Source organism: Hyalella azteca, unplaced genomic scaffold, assembly GCF_000764305.2.
Source record: "Hyalella azteca isolate HAZT.00-mixed unplaced genomic scaffold, Hazt_2.0.2 contig13788, whole genome shotgun sequence".
NCBI classification, from domain to species: Eukaryota; Metazoa; Arthropoda; class Malacostraca; order Amphipoda; family Hyalellidae; genus Hyalella; species Hyalella azteca.
This window is the reverse complement of record NW_025943695.1, coordinates 95,555-114,311: the sequence shown is the minus strand read 5'-3', so window position 1 is coordinate 114,311 and position 18,757 is coordinate 95,555. Positions and strand designations below refer to the sequence as shown.

The window sequence follows — 18,757 nt, the reverse complement described above, 5'->3', positions numbered from 1 at the left end:
TTTGACATTGTTTTTTCAGTGGATATAACCAATGAGGAACATAACTCCATCCGCATCAACAAACTGGAAGCACTGCTGGGAACCGGTGATTACAAAGCTCATGGACAGATCACAGAGAACAGACAAGGTCCACAACAACGGGTTTTCTCGGGAGTCTTCGAGGCGCTGTACAATACAGTGAAGCTTTTATCTGTCCACTCGACGGCAAAGAGCGAAATGCACACGGACGGTTACGCATTCAACACAATGACCCGAAGTTGAGTTCGTTGCAGACTGAAAACTGCTATTCGACAATTGAATTATCAACGCAACGCTGGTGAACAAATTGTCAAAAAGGCTTTTGGCCGTTGAAATAAACGAAGGCTCAACGCAGCCCATCGTTCTGTTAATGTCTGATGAGATGCAACATCAGATACGTAAAAGCCTCGTTCTGGTTACCGTGCCCCATAAGAAGATCAATGTTAGGATGACGTCACGCAAATCTCCACAGGAAATTGATCTTTCGGTGGCGGTAAGATTTGTTTCCATGTTTTAACGCGATACGCACTCGCTCACTTCGAATGGTTTCCAAATGATGTGGTGTCTTTCCGCTGTGGCTGATTTAGTAATAATATTATATTCCTGACCACTGAGAATCTCTTAAATGAGATAAAAAAAACTTTTATTTAAATTTAATGAACGAATCCATCAAACTCATTTAGTAATTTTCCAGTTGCATTGATTTCTATTTGCTTCACATCAGAGGGAATGAATTCTCATTTTGGGATTTTCCAGTTGCATTGATATCTATTTGCTTCAATTTTATTCATTTTGTTGAAATTTTTGTCAGAGCCAAGGTGAAGAGGTCGCGTCTATTAAGGGTCCCTTCACTTGGGTGAGAAGCCAAGGTTCTCTTCACCAAAAGTCCCACCTCGGTATCCGCATCAGTGGACCTGAGAGCAGATCGTATCACGTAGACACTGAAATAGATATTTCCTCGAACAAAAACAAGGTTTTGTTTACGATCAATAAAGCCCAGCAGCTACTGATCTCCTACCAACACGATGTCAGTGGAAATTATGAGTCAGGCTTATCCGCCATGAGCAAAATTGAAATTCCAGAAAAAATCAAAACCGATTTCAAGCTGGAGAAATCTTCGTCGCACGTACAGTCCGATGGTGAAGTGAAACTTGAGGTCTACTCGCCTCACCACCTGCAGTATCAAGTGAGCGTCGATAGAAGTGGTTCACCCCACCAACCTGAAGGAAAATTTTCTGCTAAGATTTATTTGGACAAAATCAGAGATCCTGAGCACAACGTTCAACTCAGCGGCACTTATATGCTGGAAGATAATTCTCACTTCTCTCTGAGGTAAGTGAAAATTCACTATTTTTTAGGTAGACAAGTATTGTAGAAATAGCATAATTTTTTGACAATAAGACTAAGATAGATTTATAACTTAAATAAGTAAATATAAACGCTGGTACTATAATTACACCAGCATGACCATGTTACCGGGATATAACCTTCATTATTCTTAGAATTACATCAGTCCTTGATTTGGACAAGTTCTAAGAAACCAACGAATTTTCTTACGAGCAGGCCCGGCCGTTCGTGTATCTTATATGAAATTAAATAGTTGTTAACAAATTTCATTGGCACTAATTCTACTTTGAAATTATAATCAACAAGATTAATTTTGTCGATTTCTCAGTCAGTATTCAACTTCTTGCCAAATAGGACGAAAATATCAGATGCTATCATCGCAGCTCAATAATTTTATTAATAAACGATGCACAAAATTCCTTGTTTAGCATTTTTTTGGCTCTTACAGAGGCGATGCCAGAATTGCTCGGGAGAGCTACCATTATGCTCTGACTTCATCACTGGAGGGCCAACAATCGTGGAGGAACATCGACAAACACGTCAAGCTGCAAATCATGAAGGAGTCTGAAGAGTTTCTTACTCTTCTTAGCTCGCAAAAATTCCACTTAGAGCCTCAACATTCGTTGGAGCTTGACAGTGAGCTTTCACTCGTCACACCAAGCAAGAAAGAGTACTACCTCAAGAAACAGCTTGAAGTCAGCCACGAAGACTCCGCGACGCAGATTAAGAATAGCTTCACGTCTCATGTCACTGATATTGGAGAGTTCAAATCTACATTCAGCCTCAACAGTCACTATCAACCTGACCTCGCACTCCAACTCGAAGTAAGAATTTGTTATCCTCTGATTTTTAGGACAGATAATCATGTTTGGTGTTTGCGCTATGTAAAGTAACACACGATATCATGCATTTTCATCTGGAATCCAAACGAGGGGTGTTGACAAGTCTTCAAAGTTGTAAAATTAACTTAGTGAATGAAGAAACATTTTTCACAATTCTGAGACCACAGATGTATTAAATTACCGGAAGATTTCTCAAATAACTGTGCAAACTGAGTAAAATAATTTACGCCTAGCTACGGGAGCCATAGATTTTTATTTTTTATCCTAATTACGAAATTATAAAAAAAGTTTTCAGGTGATAGGTATAATGAATTTTAGTGTTTTTGTGAACTTCACTAGGAAACATTCCCTGAAGTTGTATATTTCATTTGGACGTTTAGGAATTATTAACCTTCCCGTAGCTGTTTTGTGAATCAACTCAATATTCAATAACATGATATTCCATGAATGAGTTTTTCCGTCGTCTAATGAAATGGTTGCTCAGGGTGAATTGTCGTCATCCGGCCTCAATGAAGCGCAGCCTGCACTTCAGATCAACTATAAAACTGACCTGGAAATGTCCCCATCAAGCCTCCGTCGGCTGGACGCTGCCATGAACTGCGATATTTCTGGCGAAAAACTCAATGTTCAAGTTTCGGAATCAGAATCAGACCGTGAAGCGTCCCTTAAGGTGCTAAAGAATGACCGGACGATCCTATTTGCTCATATTTTGAGGGAAGAACAGGACGGTTTGTCAGCTAAATTCGATATTCCACCTCATTCATTTGCAGTTTCTGGACGATACAATAACCAAGAAAAATCATTAGTTATCTATCCCAACTCTGGAGAGCAACATGGAAAGTTCACTGCAAAATTCACCAATCAATTCTCTGAACCCGAACAACAAATGAATGTTTTGTTAGAGTACCCACATGCAGGTCGTCAGAAGATGGTAGTCGGGAAATTCTCTTCCGGAGACGCTTCCACGAACGGTCACGTCTCGTTTGACGTTTTCCCCCACAGCGAAGAAGCCATCAACATCAAAGTGAACGCAACGAGACTTGGCGACGACATGATGCGTTATGAGGCATCCGTGCTTTCCTCTTCGGTCAGTACATTCTTTTGCGTTTCCAACGACAGGTGCTTAAGTTTATTCTATACTTATCAGATGTCTGTTGTTCGTCCCATCATGTCGTGATATAGAAGTTGTTGTAGGCTAATTGCGATCAATTTTTCGCTTCACGTTTTGGGCTCTCAAATTTTATTTTCATATATGAAGTTAACTTCATTCATTCATAACAATGAAGTCGCGTATATTTTGTCAGTTTGTAAGTCTGGGCATGCGAAAAATAAAAATATACAATTTTAATGTTTACACCACACTTTTAGGATGTTGCGGATGGACCTCGCGTTGTCATGGACGTAACTGCTGCTGATCACGAGAAGGCTTTGCTTGTGGCGTACAGATCCAATTTGGAGTCTGCCCCATCTTCTTTGTTAGCTGCGAAGTACATCAAACAGTCGCAGCAGTCGGGCATTGTGTCTGTGCTCCTTAAAACTCAGAACAAAAAGTTCGAAATCGGCGGCGTATTAAAGAAGGAGCATACAATAGGATGTCAAGGCTACAATCTCAACACCACTGTGCTGTCTCCAAGTGATAAAACGTACGCCTTGCAGATCGAAACCTGCTCTCCGGCTTTCATTAAGGTCATTACAGGCGCCAAAGATGCCCCAGAAGAGAAGTACGTCATCAAAGCCGGGGTTAAGAGCATGACTCATGCAGAGCTGAGTCTGACCAAGAATATGCGGGTACCTGCAAGCGGGTGGGTGAAGAAGTGGAGTGGCAGTGAGTTCGAGCAGAAAGAAGTTCCAGTCGCAGCAGTTGCGGCAAAACTTGTTGGCTCCCAGACCTTGGCTCTCAAGGCTCAGTACGACCAGGACATATTAGCTCCAACTAAGGTCAGTGTTTGGGCCATCAAAATAATATCCCAGCTCACCGGTAAGAATTATCATGTGAATTAATGTATAAACAACTTCTCCATTACAGGAAATTTTACGTCATAGCGAGGAAGGGTAAAGTCACCTATTTGTCCTTTTGAATTTTAATAAAAACTACACCGCGGCCAACTGGAAGGGGTTGTCACGAGCAGCACCAATCCTCCTTTCCCACGAATCTTCTTGACTTGAAATTCGTCCCCAATTAAATAACTTTATGCCTTAGAACATGAAAGAATCCTCACTCAGAAAAGATGTCGATTACCATTCAATATACCAATCAATTATCATTCAGTGGAATCACAAATTATCTACTATTGCCTAAAATTGCAAATTATAAATTTTCACATAGAATTGACAATTATCAATTATGGCCGGGTGATGTTACCGAATCACGTTAGTCTGAATCCCATCATTTTCATCTCTGTTATTCACGGAGATTGGTCCAACATCTGTATAAAATATATTTGATCTTTATGCGAAAATATTCCAAACTTTCTCGCGATTCATCCAAGTTCGTCCAAATTTCATCCAAAACCACTTTGACGTATAGGACAGCAGGAACAGTCACCAGCGTACAGTACAGTGTATAGGGCAGCAGGAACAGTCACCAGCGTACAGTACAGTGTATAGGGCAGCAGGAACAGTCACCAGCGTACAGTACAGTGTAGGGTAGCAGGATAACTTACGTATGACACAGTGTAAAGTTGCTACTTACGACTTTTGTAAAAGTTTTTCTGGTGACCAGGGCCTATATTTTCAAAAAAAAAAATTAAGAGATCGTAATTTCATCAGCCAATCATTGACGGCCTTTCAAGCAAAATCCACCAATCATAGGCAAGAAAATAGAGCGTAAGTACTTACTTTTACTTAGCGATTTTTGAAAGTATGGCCCCCAGGGCCTATACTTTCAAAAAAAAATTTAGAGATCGTAAGTTCATCAGACAATCATTGACGGCCGTTCAAACAAAATCCACCAATCATAGACAAGAAAATAGAGCGTAAATACTTACGTTCACTTAGCGAGTTTTGAAAGTATGGCCCCATGAGAGTTGGTTGATCTCATAGATAGTAGCAGGAAAGTTATCCAGCCGCAGCCCATCAAAATTTTCTACATACGGTCAGTCGGTCAAACTACGTACAGTCACCGTGACTGGTGAGCAGAAAGGACCCGTTTGGATGCATATTGATTGATAAATATGATTATAACATTATGATTGATCACGTAACTTCAACTGTACTTTTCCAGAAAGACCCCGGTAATCTCTTTCCTAGGTTAAGTTGTATCGAACATCAGGAGTATTTAAATTCTAATATGAACGTTTTCGGCATAACATATCAGGATCTTTTGTTGGTGACTTTTCATTCGAAGTTTTATTGTAATTACACTCTTAGTCGGTCTCCTGGATTTGCATGAAATAAATAATTTTAATATTCTTCATAATAGCGAGTATTGAGAAATTTAAATTCATCGAATCCCACATAACAGTAAGTTCGTTATGATTCAGAAGATTGTGAGCATAATAAAACAGGAACCTGGCTGCACTGAGGTACGGATAGTGGGGAGCAATGTAAATTTTTTCGTATAAGTATATAAAAATATAGGGATAAAGGAAGTTATATTGTTGTTAGCACGAACGTGTACAAGATTGGCCGGCACTGCTTGCAACTCTTATCGTATGGTATGATTTGTAGTGGCATCTAATGAATACGCCTGAAATTTTCATTGAGTGCTGATGACGTCGTTAGAAGCACCGTATTAGTGATACCCCTAACAAAATTTAGAGTCGCCCCAGCTTCTGGTAATCCAAATCAGAAGCTGCCGCGTCTGTAAATTTTCACTGGGTAACAAAATTTAGAGTCGCCCCAGCTTCTGGTAATCCAAATCAGAAGCTGCCACGAGTGTAAATTTTCACTGGGACCGTGGAAACGTCGGCATTCACAAAATTTTAAGTAAAACGTGCATTTGACTGTAATTCAAATTGCAATGAAATAGTGAATTATATCTACCATGTCCTTGACATTCGACACTTCATCTTCGTTTATTTACTCGTTCACCTGCAGCGTTTCCGAAAGGAATTCACACCTGAAGGTCAGTGATCAATTTGTTTCCTCTTGTTTTGTGTAACTTTATTAATCACTTGTAAATTTATCATGTTTTTGAGCATCTTTCGTTTGACCATTTCTAAAACATTGAAAGCCTATGTTATTCATTATTATTTTCATGAACTAAGCAAAATTCTGGGCATACGAACAAATTAATGTAATTTTCTACCGCAGTGAAAACTTGCCACGTGCGAATGAACTACATGAATAAACTCTTAAAGTTGCATTATTAGATGAATATTTTTATTCTATTACTACATTCTTCTTAATTTTCGAAAAAAAAATATCTCCCAAACGATAAGCTATAAAATTCTAAATTTACACAAAATATTTAATGTTTTGGTCCAGTCGAGGATGAATTTTTCCAAGTCACACATGATACTTTTTAATGTTAATAATTTGATAACTACAAATATTAATTACCGCACTTAATTATTATTAGTCGCTTGCATTGGAGTAGTCAGTTGCATAGTCTCACCTAAATAGAAACTTTGATCATTAGAGTCTAACATTTCGTTGATGTGCTCGCCTATCATACAATATTAATTTACAGATTAAAAAAAATATTGCGACACATTTTTTTGCGACAAAAATTAGTATTTAAAGCGGAAAAAATGATCACTGGCTGCAATGCCACCCCCACCCCCACCCAAAGAAGAGTAAGAATTTGAATTTATAAAAACTAGGAAATTCGGTATTTTAGTTTTTATCCAGTATCAATTCATTCCTCTTCAGTGGAGGAAATTATAGGAATTGATACATGCAAAATTATAAATTTGAATAATTACTTAAAGTTTTTTCAGGCCGCTAGGAGATTTGTATTGCTGGAATCCACCGTTGAATAATACCACGTTTCAAATTTTTTCTTAGTATACATGTAACCGAAGTACCTGTAGAATTCGAATTCTACAAGTGTGAGAAAAAAATATTTCGATGATTGAATCCTTAACATTAGAATTAGTCGGAGGTATTCTAATATATCTCGCATCTTTTCACTGAAAAAAAATAATACCATGCTCATGCTTGCAATATTTGTACCAAGCCGGAATACATTTAGGGGTAAAATATGTAACGAAAGAAGGGAATGTCGTGTATAAATCGAAAAGCTGAATATTACAATCACAAATGATGGAAACAGTTAATGATTTCGTCACATCTGAACAGTCATTGATGTCACGTGAGCTCTCCAGCGCCGTTGACGCCGCATCAGACTTCATCGAAGATTTCAAGAACACAGTAAACGAAGACTTCGCCCAGCAGTTCGCAGGAACGCAAAATACTTTCGAAGCCTTGAAACGGGCGTTGATGAATCTGCAAGACTCCACCGTGGCGATGGAGGTGCAACAGAGTTTTTTTAAATTGCCAAGCTTTATGCCGCTCATCAATGCAACTCAGCAGTTGATCAGGTCTCTGGAAGAATCCGTCCAACGTTTCTGGGAAAAAACTACCGACATATTGGAAGATATCGAAACGTTCATGGCTGACACTGAAGTGGATAACTCGTTATTCGACCGGCTAATTCCACGTAAGTGAGAGAATATTTCAATCTTTCCCTAGTTAACCGAAACGGTAAATTTTAATTTACTGAATGAAGCTCGAGTGATGAAATTGATCTTAAAGTCAAGCGAAAAAGGGTGTGTAACATTGAATTCGGCGCATTTCTTCTAAAAAGGTGCGAAAATTATTTAATTTTACATGGCACGGGTAATTAAACAACTGAACTGGTAAAACAACTGAACGCGACGCATGATCCTATACTTCAAGTGTTTCCTAATTTTACGTGCATTTGAAAAACGTGTTGCTCATTTATATATGAATATAATACTAGCTTAGTATATGATACTAGTGTCTTTGCGAATACATTATAAATTAATTACACTCCGAAAGTAGATCAGTAAATTTTCACTATAAAAATAACAATCAAAGTTTATTACTGCAAATACAATAAAATCATATGATTCACTTATCTTAATATTTTAAACTACAAGCCAGTGCTAGCAGAAACTCGTCAAAAGCATCTTATTTATGAGTGATCTAAAAACAATGACTGAATCACAACCATGTTCCTCAAGTAGACCGAATTACAACCATATCCCTCCACAGGCAATGTAGATTCCCTGCTGGACAAGGCCTGGGAGACGCTGCAACTGCCATCGCTGGAGCGCGTTACTAACAGCTGGACGTCCAGCTATCCACGAGCTCAAGCTGCGGTCCAGACGCTCGTAGGAAATCTTGCAGAGCTCGTGCGGCAAACTGCCAGCGACCTGCGCGAGTATGGCAAGCTGCTGCTGCTGCAAGACGAATCCTTGCACTCTGCGCGAGACGCTGCCTTGCGTAGCTTAAAAAGTGTGAGTTTTGCTGCCCTAGCAAATTTATACGCAGTGTCGAGAACATCAATTGAGATATAGATGGGTGATATTCACTAGTTTTACCAAATTCAATGGCAAAGTTTATATAATTGACACTTACTTTTTTCAGTCTACATTTTTACGTTGCGCTTGTTGTATAAAACTATAGACTTCTCCTCAAAATCGAAATGAGCCAGTCTGATGTGTGGTTTACGGAAACTTGGCTCGTTTGCGCCATATTTTTTTTGTGGGGGGGGCAACATTTTTTTAGCAACATTGTGAGAAAACTGGCAATCAAAGAAACCGATACACATCTAGACAAGTTAAATTATAGCCACAACTGAATATAGACATGACTTTTTTAGCGTAAATATTGAACAATCAGTTGACACAGCCATTCGCGGAACTCAGCAGGATGCATTCAAATTTTTGACTGCATATTTAGAACAACACTTAACTTGAATAACACTTATGAAAACATTTATGTTTCATTTATGGTTTGGTTTGAATGTAAAGAGCGTCAATTCAGTTGCATTTAGGAAAAATTTTCACAATTACTTTTATTCAACAGCTGCGAGAGCGCGACTTCATTTCTATGCTGCATTACTGGCTGTTGGCTCCGTTCAACATGGGGCTCTATGTGGGAAATTCAACCATTCAGCTGAACCTGCCTCTCCAACAGCCTACAGGGTCACTAATGACAGCCTTAATCACCCAACCTCCTCCATATCCGCCCTTTCCAAAGTATTCTATGACACTTTCCGCTTCGCTGCTGCTTACCGTGAGAAAGCAGGTCATAGCTGTGCCATTTTCTAGCTGTGAATATGTTCTGAGCAAAATGAACTCCGGAAAGGATAAGGCCATAGTAACTTTCAAGGACGCAAGATCTGCAGACTTTTCTGTGCAATTCAAGTACGGCAAACACTCGCATGACATCGTGACCATGAACAGTAAAGGTCATCCAACCTTGATCAATTCCGAAGCTCAACCAGTTAACTTTACGAGGTTTATTGGGGGCATGCGAGTTTCGGGCAATGAAAGGGCAGTTCAGATCATGTGTCCTGATGTTGAGTGTATGTGGGATCTACAGTCGCATACCGTTGTAGTCAAATCTGTGGAACGCCACTCCACCTACGGCGTTGGCTGGACCAAATACCCGAGAAATCCCACTCCTGATCAGATCATTAGGAAATTTAACAAAGAAAAAGTTGACTCCAAATGTAAACCTTAAAAATGTGTTGAATCCAGATGATGTTGGAACAGAGTTCGAACGTAACATTCAAACTCATGTGCATTCAAAAAGAACATGTGCGCAGTTTCTTATAAAATTTACAAATGTTTCTATACTAATAATGGAAATTTTTAAATATAATTCCGCGAAAGTGACTTCTGCATGTGTTAATTGACCATGATAGATCAAATGAAAGAAATGTTAAGGTCAAGATCCCTTTATAGGTTCAGAAAATTACTTCAATTTGTGTGAAGATTTTAATTTTAATTAATGCGAATTATGACATAATATTGTCTGAATGTTGATACGCTAAATAAAATAAGTTGTCCTACGAGCAGATATGACAAAAATGATGCGATTAAACCGATGTTAAGTGAGGCGCAAATTTAGAAGTGCAATAGTTTCTACACTGTCTGAATTATAAGAAGAATGTTACTGCTATTGAATCATTGTGTTTCATCCCGATTTTTTGGTGTAAAATGTTCATTTCAAGTGTTTGGAGTGTCATAGTGTTTTTTAATTATTGTAAAACAAGAACCTTTTTGTGGATTTAACGCCATCACAAGTCTGGTTTTGCCTAAGATGTTCATCGATGTCATTTTATGTAAAATGTTCAGGTGCATTTATGAAATAAGAGGTATATTTTTATTTAGATTTTACAATATGCTGCCGGCGTTCTTTGTTAATTCTACTAAATTACAAGGGGAGTGATTTTTATTTGACAATTAATTTTATTCGTATGTTTAAGTTGCGTTAAAAATTCTTTACCATAATCTTACTATGAATAATATTATATAGCAATTACCGATTCAAATTATCTTCAATAATTTTTAAGCACCATTCGATGAGATTGTCTTCATTACTTTTTCTATTTTTCTTTCAAACACTGGTGGACGGAATATGTTCAGGTATCAATGTTTTATGGAATTTATGAGAGAATTTCAAGCATTTTTGCAACTGAGATGTCATCTTTCTTGTAAGTAATAGCATGAAAAAATACAGAGGTGCTAAACCTAATAACATTTACCGTGCAAGATTCTGATGCACGAGTATCAAGCCCAACTTCGTTTCAATTTAACACAATTTCACTGAATTTTATTGAAAATGTAAGCCATAAGTAAGTTTTTAATTTCGTATTAATACCGAGCAGGGCCATAATTGAAGTTTTTATTTCAGTTTCATTTTTCGCGGCTATCTTCTAAACTTAATCAAATCAAATGAGCTCCCTCGGAAATACCTTCGAATCATTCACTTATCAGTTTAGCCCAGATAATGAGTCCTGTATTAACAAATTGTTTTCTTTATGCATGAATTACAACTAAGGGAACACGTGTAATTGAATAGTTTAAGTGCCATTTTGAAATTGGAAATGTTGTCTTTCTATAATGTTTACAATATCAGTTAGCTCATATTGCAAATCAACCAAGAAATCAAGACCTAAAAAAATTACAAGTAAATATAGTGAATTTTTTGAAGTAATGTGACTTTACTTGACATTCATATTCTAAACATAAAGAGAATACGCGGAAATGCAGCCTTGCATTAAAAGTGCTCGGCCAGTTGAGAGTGAATTGAAAGTGTGCGATGAAATTCTAGCCTCGTATACTTATCAGTGAGGTAAAAATAAAGCATAGTTATTATATGCCTCCTTATGAAAAATCACTTCAAAAAATGTTGTTTGAACTATAAACAAGTAAGAAGTTTTACTTATTTTATCCTCGATTAGGCATATTGTAATTTACTTGCCACTCTTTCGGATTACTCCTAGCGAAGTCTCTTATGAATAACTTTGGGCCTTAGAGGAAAGAGGCAGCGCAATTACTTTGTTACTCACAATGTTCAGAAATGCTTCTGCTCAAATTTATCTGGAAACTGGTAATTTAAAATTTATCTGGAAATTTATCTGGAAGCTGTTAACTGGAAACTGGTAATTGGAAACTGGTTATTTTCTTAAAACGATTGCTTTTAATTTGGTTTTCCATTTAAACGAAGGCCATCTTTTGTTTCACGTTATAACTGCGTATTTTATTGACTGTATTCAAGGCAGTAAAATGGACTTGGCCTGCGCAACGGTGGAAGAAGGTTTAATATTGGCGCGTTTATTTTGCATAAACTTTCATAAACCGTATGATATGTGTAACTGCCAGGCCAATATTTGTATAAGAATTTCACTGCCGACAGTTAATGTATCCGTGGATAATGGGTTAAATTTCAGCGTGAACCTTTCTTTCAGTCGCTAATGGCACGCGAGCTCTCAAGCGCGACTAGAGCAGCATCAGAATTCATCAAGGACATTACTGGCAAAATTGCGGATGACGTCACAAGACAATTTCCGAAAGCACAAAAAGCTCTGGAATCCTTGCGAGGAGGTCTTGAGAATATTCAGGACTCCCATTTCGTGTTGGAAATCAAGGAGTCGTTCTCGAAGTTACCTCACTTCAAGGAACTCTTCGTAAAGATGTTGGAAGGTTTTAAATCTGCCGTGGATGAAATCGAGAAGGCCTGGGATGATGCCATCGACAAGATGGAAGACATGTTTTCAGTTTTCGAACACATCAAAGATATGATTGACAATGCTATCTCTTGGCTAACTCCCGGTGAGTAAACAACTTTTCTCACTCAAAAATCTTATGTAACTGCGCTAATTTACATCCCGATCATAATGAATTTTGCTCTCTGGATGAGTTTCAGCATCTCTGTGCGAGCAACTGACGGGGTTGGTTCTGATATTCTTTGGCCGAGAGAGAGACACTTTACGGTGTTTAATTTAAAATTTTCAGTGCTCTCGGTCATTGGGTTTATTTAGGTTGTATTAGATTTAGTGGTATTTTTAACACCTTTGAATAAGGTTATAATTATTAACATTATTATTGATTATTATAATTATTATTAACATTATTATTGTATAATAATGTTAATAATGCACAGTTAATCCATTTTTGGCATTATTATTAACATATTTTTTGGTTAATCCATTTTGTATATAATAATTCGTGAACTACCACTTGAATGCACATTGGAAGCACGAGTGCGATATAAAATTATAATACATATAGAAATATAATTATATATATAACTTATCTTGGATATAAAATTATCCATGATAAGTCTTGGGCCCGCCTATGATTGCAGTTTTGTTTACATTTCTCAGTTACCGATTTAATAAACAAACTGCAAATACTAGTCAAAAGTACATAAAATTTTCGGAAAAATACTAATATTAACTCCGTCTACCTATACAACTGATTTGAATTCTCCTTCATATCATTTCGCTCTCAATTTGGATCCTTACGTTATGAAGAAAATCTAAGCGATTGAACTAACATTACGGATAAATTCAGTGATATATCTATAGTGATCGATCGTATTTGCTACATGATATTTAAAATCATCTCTGAGTCTTATGATGCATAATGACATCACGTGAATTCCTATTTTGATCTGGCCATGAGTAATTGAATGAAATATTCCGTTATAGAAAAATTCGTAGCTTGAAATGAAAAGTAAATCTTTTCTGATAGATTCAAGCTAATACACTACACTTTAGAAAAGGCTCATTAATATTTTAATTCATTAATTCATAATGTTTTATTTAATTCATTATTAGAAATTTAAATAGGTTGCACGTTTTTAATAATAATTAACGCATTCTCCCTGCAAATTACACTTCGGCCATTCATTTCCCGACATACAAGCTTTCGTAATCTACTCTGATCCATTTTTTTTATCGTTTCGTGCTTTTTACCTCTTGAAAGTTGGTCAAAAGTCGAACTGAAGTCGAATAGTAATAATGTCGAAATGCCTGTAGTTTTAAATACTGAGCACCATGGCTAAGACTTCCAACTTTATTGAGAGATAAAATAGAGTAAACGAACGAGATCATTTTCAAATAACTTGCTCTCGCTTTCTAGTTGATACTCTAAACTTGGTCTAGTTGATCTCTAACTAGGAAAAATACTTGTTATCTCTTTAGCAATGCACAAAAAAGTCTTATAGCTCGGATGCAAATTCTATTCCTATCCTTATTTTTTCGAAAATGTGAGTCCATCTTTCCACTCTGATAAACTCTTATACCTACTTCTTTAAAGCGATCATGCGTACAGCATGTAAATTTTTTAATGTAATTAATTAAAAAATTTTGCATTACGTATTTTCATGTATAGATATTGAACTTTATTCAAATGTAATTATATATATTTAATGTAATTAATTAAAAAAATTTGCATTAAGTATTTTCATGTATAGATATTGAACTTTAATTATAATTGTAATTATATTACATCTCAATTTGTCGTATAATACGCGTATTTCTCTTTTCATTACTTGTACTATAAAAAATATTTTCCTGACTTTCTCTATGGTTACAGTTGCGTAATCACGACTTGACTCACATGCTGCAATACTGGCTGCTTGCTCCGTGCCACTGGAACATGGGTCTCTACGTGGGGAACTCAACAGTTCAACTTAACCTTCCCTTACGTCGGTCCGTTGGTTCTTTGACGGCGGCAGTGTATAACATTGGTCGTAAATCGAACTCCAGTCTTGCTTAAATTCATCAAAAATCCTGGACAAGAGGCTACCTCGAAGTTCTTTTATTCACTGGAATTTTTTATACGAAGATTTCGGTTAAATGAAACTGAAATTATTTTTAATAAGTACTTGCGGAACATTTTTGTGAACATTTTTATGGAACTTCAAATCAAATACATGATAATTGTTTAAAAGTTTCGTTAAATCTCTTTCTTTTGTAATATTGATGAAGATGCACGAATAATAATTGATGCACACGGACTTACAGTAATATATGCCTTTAGGTCTAGACTATGTCGGCCACAAAATGATATAGGTGAGCCGTGAGCTTAGAGGTCAGAATCATCCGTGAGCAGATCATTGATGAGTGGAAATTTCAAGCCTCCAGCCTCCTACACTGTTTGAAAAAACGGTGAAAAAACGGTCCCACTGGCATTCTAGCGACCGGTCGCCCCGTGAAAATAAACTGTTTCGCCGTTTTTATCAGATGTTTTACGGATTTCTTGTTTTAAATTAGAATAAAAACGGCGACATAGTTTTTTTCACGTGCCGACCGGCCACTGAAATGCCGGTAATACCGTTAACGGTATTTTTCTAACAGTGTAAACTATAGAGCAAAATGGTCGTGAGTGACGTAGAAAAAGCGAGGGCGACACTGTGTGTCCGAATATATCCGCATCTTTTGAAAGTATGTTCTTTATTTGAGCAGTCTCCAGTGAATTACCTGTTTTGAGTTAGATTAAACATCATTTCGTGTATAAATAATTTTTGAACGACAATAAGTTTTATAATAAGCATTCCATTGCTACAAAGAAGCTTTATTAGTTGCAAAAAACTTCAGTCTCCGATTATACGTAAAAATTAAATTGCTTATTGTACTTGAGTTCGTTCAACGAAAATTTTCAATTGGTTCATATCCAACTGTGCAATGAATCAAATATATTGGAATCTAATGATCCTGAATATATATATTTCAGTTACGGTGGGTAATATTATAAAAAATAATTGGTAATATACTAAACTACTTTAGTTCCTCTCATCAAACAAAGGTTACGTGTAAAGTAATTTCGCACCATAATTTCTTGATACAAAGGAAAAACACAGTTGCGTGATCATGGGTAGAAGCGAATTGAATATAAAGTCATTGGAATTGAAAGCTGTAAGTTGCAATCTGAAATGTGAAGCTGAATATGTTAGATAGAATTGAATGAAAATTCGTCAGAGCATAGCCACGTATTTTAAGTTTATTTATTCGTTTCTGATGCAGTTAAGGTTTACATGTATTTTGTGTGGCATTTAATGTAATTGTTATAGTTACCTTAACTTCAGAATTTTGTTCACTTTTTACGCTAGACTTTAAGTCTTTTTGTCGCTCGCTCCAAATATTCTGTTGTGAATGGTTTGAGCCATTGTGTCTTTTTATTGTGTATTAACGGCAATTCATAATATAACCGTAGAAACCGTTAATACAACCTCGTTCAGATTTTTGGAGATTCTTAATTGTACTTCGTGAATAAAAACTTAAGTGATTTTTTTAATTGTACTTAAAGCTCGTGACTTAAGTACAGGATTTTGAATAAAAACATGGCTCGTGACTTAAGTACCGGATTTTTCCCGTTGGTCTCAAATCCAATCATAAAATGAATGTTGTCACTACCAAGTATGTATGAACCCTATTATTCCCACCCACATTTTGAAATTATACCTCACCGGTTAGTGACACGTATTTATTTTTCAATGATTTCTTGCGTCCTCATATATATGTGGCTTTATTATTCAAGGGAATAGCTGTCTTTTCATTGCGAAACATTGGCTCCAAAAATTATGTAGCGCTTAATTGGGAGCCAATGAAACAAATGAGGCTCGTATCATGCATTCAGTTTCATTAAGTTTGGAAAAAAGGACATTTAAAATATATTAATCAAAACTTGGGATTTAGAATAATATCATTTAGCCTGTGTTGTATTTCATTTTTTCACTGTAGTTAACCGTTTAATGTTTATCGCAAGGTTTAAGCGTTCGTGAAGTGACTTGCATGCTGCAACAAATTTGTTTTGAAGGAGTCTTTTATTAAAGATTACGAATATGGATTATTCACAATTTCCTTTAGCGAATCGATTATCCGCAATTTACGAATGAAGCGCTTGCACAAAATAATTTTCCATTTAATTTACTCGCATGGAATTTAATGCCTTATTTGTAATGGAAGATTTTGAGAGCGTGATTTTGAATTTAATTACTTACATGATACAACTTGCAAAGGCTTTTTAAAATATAAATACTCAAGTAAACCTTTCTTTACATAATCTTATAAAGATGAAAACGTTAGTTAAATATGAAAAATTTAATGCAAATTTGATAACAGTTTTGTCCATGAACCCAACCCACTCATGAAAATGTGAGAAATTACGGTGGGTACGTTCATTTTTGTCACCGAGTTGAGAAGTTGATTCAAATCTCCCTGAATCGATTTCGGGTAAAATTTTCAAACTTAAACTTTTTCAAAACTCAAAAAGCAACAAGTCTTCAGCACGTCGACCGATAGCCTGGATAATCAATGTTTTTACACGCCACTAAATAAGTCGGAAATCATTTTCAAATATAAATTATGTAAGTTAATGATTGTTAATGAGTAATAATGATTGTTAGAAATGGTTACTCGAATGATGCTCACACTATTTAGATTCCTATAATCTAGTGGAGTTCGTTCTGAAATATTTATGCCATTTATCATACGATATCTGCTGAGTGCCCTTTAGGTGTGTCACTCCTCTAGAATTCTAATTTTAATCTAAATCAGCACCCTAAAAATCAAAATGTGAATTTACTGTGAACAAATTATGTGAAAATGATTGATTTTATCTCATACAAGCATTCGCACATTTTCAATTTAATCTTAGTAATTTTTCTTCGTCCAGTCACTGATGTTCCGCAAGCTACGTAGCGCGGCGAGCACCACAGCCGAAATCATAAAAGAAATCGCGGAAAAATTCATCAATGACGTCACTAATCAGCTCTCAAGCACCCAAAAGATATCAGAAACGTTGAAAGAACTGTCAAAGGATTTCATATTCTCAGCTTTCAAACTACAAGAAAGTTTATCTAAACTGCCTAACTCCACCTCAATTTTCAATAAAATTTTTAGTGGCTTAACATCGTTGATGGATATCATCGAAAGTTCCTGGAAAATGATGATCGACAGGACGAAAGATATTTTACTTCACTGGATGAGGCCGACAAATGGATTCACAATAATATCGTTCACTGGCTTTATTTTGGTAAGCAGCCTAACTTACGCGTGTAATATTCAAAGTAAAATTCACTACTGATCAATACAAATATTTTATAGACTTAATTGAGAAGTTACAGTTCATTCTATCTCAGGGAGTATCTTTACGAGCATAATTCCGGGTAAATGTCTCTTTAGATCAGGCCTGGGAGACTCTGCAACTGCCTTCGCTGGACAGCGTTACTAACAGCTGGACGTCCAGCTATCCACGAGCTCAAGCTGCGGTCCAGACGCTCGTAGGAAATCTTGCAGAGCTCGTGCGGCAAACTGCCAGCGACCTGCGCGAGTATGGCAACCTGCTGCTGCTGCAAGACGAATCCTTGCACTCTGCGCGAGACGCTGCCATCCACATCTTACAGAACGTGAGCATGATCAATGGTTAAACTAATTGATTCTTTAGACGCTACCATTCGTCCTGTACAGTGGTTTAGGTGTTTATTATCTCGCATGAGTTAACTTTTAATTTTCAAGAATAACTTTGAGTTCATTTTCAGAAGCTTTTTCTGAGTTCGATTTTGATAACTTCATATATTGTTAGAAAATGTATTATTTAAAGGATTTTGCACACGAGTTTTCACTAAGAAAAAACGCATCGCGCACGCGCATATCGTGGATCAGAGCGAGGACTATATAACAATACCAACCAACAGTGAACTATATAGCAAATTACCTACAGCAATATGATTAGGCTCTGGAAGTATTATATGCCTTATGGTAACTCACATTAAATCAAATTTCGACTAATAAGATTTTTGATCGATCTTCATCCAGTTCCAATACGCTTGAAATTTTGTATGTACAGGCTTCTCTTGTTTGCTTACATTCTGTCACACTGTGTTCTAAATCTGGCTTTGTGAATGAGTTGACTTTTCTCTCATTCTTTAATTCTGAACTGATGATGGAAATGCTCTCCGGAATGTTTTCGGTGGAGATGTGGTTTATTACCTTCGAAACTTTATCAGTTTAACGGGCTGATGACTTTTATCACGCATTCATACATTTGGTCTTAACTATATTTACTTGTGATACTATCACTATAATAAACTATACGCATTAGAGCGCATTAATACAT

The 18,757-nt window shown here is 36.5% G+C and overlaps 1 protein-coding gene across 3 annotated transcripts in view; it reads left to right on the top strand.

The window, feature by feature from the left end:
* Positions 1–302: 302 nt before the first annotated feature.
* The window catches only part of LOC108679568, a 33,277-nt gene continuing 14,822 nt past the window's right edge, over positions 303–18,757 (top strand). The window contains exons 1-8 of one of the 3 annotated variants that reach the window (XM_018168220.2): positions 303–511; positions 830–1,350; positions 1,814–2,189; positions 2,692–3,294; positions 3,576–4,145; positions 7,452–7,812; positions 8,400–8,635; positions 9,207–11,345. In XM_018168220.2, coding sequence (XP_018023709.1) covers positions 389–511; positions 830–1,350; positions 1,814–2,189; positions 2,692–3,294; positions 3,576–4,145; positions 7,452–7,812; positions 8,400–8,635; positions 9,207–9,866 — 3,450 coding nt within the window. In that variant the 5' untranslated portion in view covers positions 303–388 and the 3' untranslated portion in view covers positions 9,867–11,345. Of the gene's footprint in view, positions 512–829; positions 1,351–1,813; positions 2,190–2,691; positions 3,295–3,575; positions 4,146–7,451; positions 7,813–8,390; positions 8,636–9,206; positions 11,346–18,757 lie in introns of those variants that run through there. The other 2 variants (XM_018168219.2, XM_047883838.1) reach the window with 2 other exon arrangements.